Source organism: Zootoca vivipara, chromosome 5, assembly GCF_963506605.1.
Source record: "Zootoca vivipara chromosome 5, rZooViv1.1, whole genome shotgun sequence".
Lineage (NCBI taxonomy): Eukaryota > Metazoa > Chordata > Lepidosauria > Squamata > Lacertidae > Zootoca > Zootoca vivipara.
The window spans coordinates 53,191,950-53,197,275 of NC_083280.1; the positions used below are offsets into that span (position 1 = coordinate 53,191,950).

Genomic DNA, 5,326 nt, shown 5'->3' on the forward strand with positions numbered 1-5,326 from the left:
CACCAGGGGTAGTCAACATGGTGCCCTCTAGCTCTCCAGCTTCTATTATCTCTGATCATTAGCCTTGCTGGCCAGGGCTGATAGGAGTTGGATACCAACAACATCTAGTGGGTACCACATGTCACATCGCATGGAGTAATGGTTTTTGCCAGCATACAGCATGCCGTTATTTGAAACTTTTATTTTGCACCAGACCTTAGAGGCTCGGGATGATAGACCCAAGATCAGCTGCAAAATCAGCTGTAGGAGAAGTGATCAGATCACAACACTTACAGTCACACTTTGCCCAGAAGGAGCGACTTTTCTATGCCAGACCACTAATTTCTTAAGCTCTTCTCTAAAGCTATCATGGAGCCAGGCATATATGAAGGGGTTGTAGCATGCCGAACTCATGGCAAACCAGTGGCAAACCAGCTGGACCAGGCTGAAATAATAAGGATCAATTGCATTTATGTTAATGTCCCGGATGAGATTGAAAGTGTGGAGGGGGAGCCAGCACACCCCAAACACCACTACGACCATGACCAGCAGGCAGAATGTCCTCTTCCGCCTGGCTCTGTCCCAGTCTGCCTGAGTCTTAGTAACACACCCTGGCACAACCCTGTTCTTCAGCTTGAGAAAGATCTTGAAGTAAGAGATCAGAATGGCTAGCAAAGGGAAGAGGTAAGTGACCAGCAGCAGGCACAATGCATAGGCTTGTCGCTGGCGCTCTTGCTCCCCCCAGAATTCCTCGCACAGGATGACCCCCTGTCGATGCAGCTCCACATAATAGGTGTGGGCCATGGCTGGTAACGCCAAGCAGCAGGAGAGAATCCAGATGAAGAGGACCATGTACGCACTGAGCTGCAGAGAGATCCGGCGTCGCAGGGGGTGCATGATGACTATGTACCGGTCCACGGCGATGGTGGCCAAGGTGAAGATGGAGATGTAGACTGTGACCGGCTGCATGAAGTAGACAAAGTAGCACATTGCGCTGCCAAAAATCCAGCCGCGTGGCTCAAAAATGTAGGCGAGAGTCAGGGGGACGCAGGTCATGCACATGGCCACGTCCGAAAGGGCCAAGTTCCCAATGAGGAAGTTGGTGACATTGTGCATCTTCTTCACACGCAGGATGATGTGAACCAGAAGGCAGTTGCCTACCATCCCTATAATGACCACACCTGTGTACATCAGAATGATCAACAGCTTCAACCGTTGCACTAGCTGCAAACCATGGAAAACCATTAAGGTCCCGTTCATAGACGTGTTGTAAGCCACTGGGGTGAAGTTGGATGGAATGGTACCCGAACCTTCAAAGAACTCAGACATTTGGCCTGCAGAATGATAAACCATAGATATTAGTGAGTTCTCTGTACACCAACCCATTGTTACAGTGTTTGGTTAAAGGGTATCTGTAATTCAAAAGAGTGCATCTATGTTTACAACCTCAATAATGTAATTAATATTAATGTACTAGGGATAAACTTATAGAAATTGGTTTAATTTTGTCATTTGATTATTGCCATTTTTTGTCAGGAACAAGGGGGAGCAGAAGGGGAAGGGATATGAAGAACTGTGGGTGAATACGCTTTTCCATATAAAAGAGGCTATAAAAATTCTAGGCTTTGGAAAGGGATGAGAAACAGCATGTACATTTCCATAATAAAACATTTTTCATCCTCTGATTTCTGAGCCTTTAGCAAGCAAACACCCACATATTTCAAATGATTTCTATAAATCCCTAAGGGCTACAAACTTTATTTAAAAATGAGGGAAGGCATGAGATTCACACAAAAATGCAGTTGCTGTATTAGATGTGGCAGGCACAATCATCTCCCCTTTCCTTGCTATATATTCAATTATTTTGGGCCCAAAACTGATAATGTAGAAGACAGGGTGGGTGGGCAGGATTAGAAGGAAATTAGGGACAAATAACTAGGCCCAAGAAACTGGCTCACATTAGGTGGAGGTGAAATTTAGAATACAATTTCAGTTATCCTCCTCTTGCTGGATCTTTTTGCCTGCAGAATCTCCACACAGATATCTTCTGCTACTTCCCCTGATGTCTTTCTTCTAGTTGAGGAAAAGCTGGACTATCTGGAAAAATAACAGACTTTAGCTACAGATTCTCAAACTATGGGCAGTGAGGTCACCTTCCCCAAGACAGGTCTCTTTGCAACTGCTCCTAATCATTACCCACCTTCTGGCTGAGCCATCTCCAAAGGGACTGATGGAAAATGTGCCACTTACGCAAACCTCCCCACCTGCCAAGCCCAATCCTGTAAATTCTTCACTGCTGGGGAGAAAATAATTTAATCACCTCCAGTACATAAAGTACTATCATGCAAATAGCTGTTTACTTTTCCTTTTTTGTGGTGTGAGGTTGAATACACTTCAGAACTTCCAGACAGAACTGATTAGAAATTGATTGAAATGGACTGTGACGATATTTCTGATCAGCATGTGCATGCCTGATACATGTTCTTTCCCCAGTGGAGAGAACTCACACCATGTTCCTAATGTCCAATCAGTGATGGGGGGGAGTCTGAAATGCCTAGCTGGAAGAATGATGAGGCTGCCTATTTGAAAATAGTTGGTTTTTAACCGGAGCTTAATATCGCAAATGAGTAGGGTTGCCAGACTCAATAGTGGACAGGACTTCTGTGCCTTTAATTGCCCTGCTCTCTTTTGAGTCTGGAAACCTTAAAGAGAAACCAGCAGACCCTTTGCTTGGAAATTAAACAAAGGGTCTGCTGGTTTCTCTTTAAGGTTCCCAGAGTCAAAAGAGAGCAGGGCAATTAAAGGCACATAAGTCCTGTCTACTATTGAGTCTGGCAACCCTACAAATGAATTAATCAGATATCAAAAACAGGTGATTAGCAAGAAGGGCTTGTTTGTTTTTAAAATTGATTGGCTGTTCTGCAGAAAGGGTAAATCTGGAATAAATAGGGGAAAATATGGGTTGGCATTTTTATGCCCCCAGAATTGTGTGGTTGCTTGCATGAGCAGAACTGATCCCACTAATAAAAACTTGCATGGAAACACCTTGCATGTGTGTAATTTTCTTTCTCGTCAAAGAGAACGAGGAAGTTCAGATTGAACTCTTCATGCATCAGAGAGTCCTACACAGTCTGTATCACACCAGATACAATCCATACAGGTTTTGTGGGACTAACCACTGGACAATGACACATTTTCCCTCATCATTCTTTTTACAAGCTGGTCCTTCACACATTCTGGAGTCCACTTATCATCTATCTACCCAAGTCACCATATCCCTCAAAGTGAAATAAGCTGAGCATTTTGGGTACATATATATATATATATATATATATATATATATATATATATATATATATCCCTCCAAAATTGTGATGGCTCTTCTGCAAGCAGAAGTACAACCTCCACCTTCTGAGGCACATGCATTTAACAGACAGCTGAAATTATCCTCTCTCAGAGGATAAATGTGGGTAAAAGTAGCAATAATTTAAGTTTTTTCTGGGGATTACAGAGACAATGAGATAATCACAGATAAAGAGAACACACTGCTGATTACAAGAGCAAAGCAGGTGAATGCAGGTTTAGAGAAGCTCATGAACTAAAGGGATATTTATTGATCACGTATATATGCCTCTCTGTTCAAAAAGAGCTGAAAAAGATCTCAGTGCACCTGAGAAAGAGCACTATACACAATAAGCTGCATGCAACTGATGCCGAGAAACAGGCAATAATAATATGCACTTACTACTAGTCAGCAGAAGAAATCAACCAAGTGGAATTCACAGCTTCTACATCCTTTACCCTACCTTTGCTTGGGTAAGCTGTGTTATTCACTGCAAAGAAGAGGCAGTCCAAGGAACTGGTATCACTGTCTTCCCGAGTTAATATGCTTTGCTTGTGAAACCAGCCAAACTGTTTGATGAGCGAGAGTTTAAAGGGACAGAGGTTGATTTTGCTGGCATGTAATGTCATTCCCCTCCCCCTTTTCTGTTTACTTTTCAAATGGTAAGAGTTCATTGGCTGGAGTGCTGAGGCTCTTTCCCCAATGCAATGGCTCTTGATTTCAGCAGTCTCTCAAATTTTATTCCAATGTTTCATTTTCTTGGGGGGAAATATATGCATGTAATAGAATTTCTATATTAATTAATCCTCAGTGTGTTCTCTTATCTATCCCCCATCCCCAAATGCATGATTCTGGGTACTGAAAGACCTAAAACTATTTAGAAATATTTAATTAGAATTCTTAAAACATTTCATATACTGAGAGTTACTAAACACGCATGCTTTAGGAAACTCGTTTTTGTCTGCCAGTTTTCAGAGAAGGTAGAAATATCATAGAGGCATTAGAGCTGATAATACAATGGAGAGGTAAGTCAGTGTCTATGCTTTGTCAAATCCTGCATTCAGGACGCACAAGCTGTGGGTGTGCTCTCCATGGTGCTGAAACAATCAGTGAGCTAGCTCAGAATGTTCCACGCTTCCAAGAGAGGTCCAGACAAATATATGCTGAATCACCTGTTCACAACTACTTCCTTAGTTGGAATTGTTATATTGTTATTCTAGAAACTGTTTTTATAAGTAACTAAAGATACTCCCCACGTCCCACCTCAGTACTCCCAGAGAATGGATCATAGTATAAGGTTTTTCCATGACTTTTAACATTGTCTCCAATCTGGTTGACAACTAAAACTTTGGAGGGGTAATTTCATCATGGCTAACAACAATAGGAACCTAATTGTACTCTGGAATCATAACATTCACTCTTTCAAACATCACCAGATCCATTGGTCATATGTCATTACTGTTGTTGTTGTTATTTTATATTTTACTTCGAACCAAAGTTTCAAAGTGGCTCACATCAAACAATAAATATCTAACCAACAGCAACAACAGCAATAAATAAATAATCAATCAATCAATCAATCAAGGTGGTCCAGAAACTCAGACAAAACTTTTAATTGAATTCATTGCTGTTAGTGACTTGGAGTCCAAACATTTCTCCACTGCACACAATTCTTTCAGACAGAAGAAAATGAGCATTTTGTGGTTTCTGACAAATATATATTGGTACACAGTTCAGTAAGGCTTTACCCACAGCAAAGAAGAGTGCATGCCTTTTAGCTTACTCCCTTTGTCTCTCAGTAATGCAGATGTAGGGGTACATATGGCACCTTGTATCTGTATGTGAACATTTTTTTAAATAAACAAAATCCTATTTATTTATTTATTAAATTTATATACTGTCCTTCATCTGAAGATTACAGGATGGTTCACAACATGAAAATACAAAACTAGAACACAAAATACACGATAAAAACAAAAACAAACCAATAACCCCCCCTTCCAC

At 41.3% G+C, this 5,326-nt stretch overlaps 1 protein-coding gene across 1 annotated transcript; it reads right to left on the bottom strand.

Annotated features, from left to right (window-relative positions):
• Positions 1-255: 255 nt before the first annotated feature.
• LOC118096519 (prolactin-releasing peptide receptor-like) lies at positions 256-2,074 on the bottom strand. The gene is made up of 2 exons (XM_035138459.2): positions 1,938-2,074; positions 256-1,313 (listed from the first exon to the last, which is right to left on the bottom strand). Exon 2 carries the CDS (start codon positions 1,306-1,308, stop codon positions 256-258), a length of 1,053 nt encoding a protein of 350 aa, XP_034994350.2. The 5' UTR covers positions 1,309-1,313; positions 1,938-2,074.
• Positions 2,075-5,326: the final 3,252 nt, after the last annotated feature.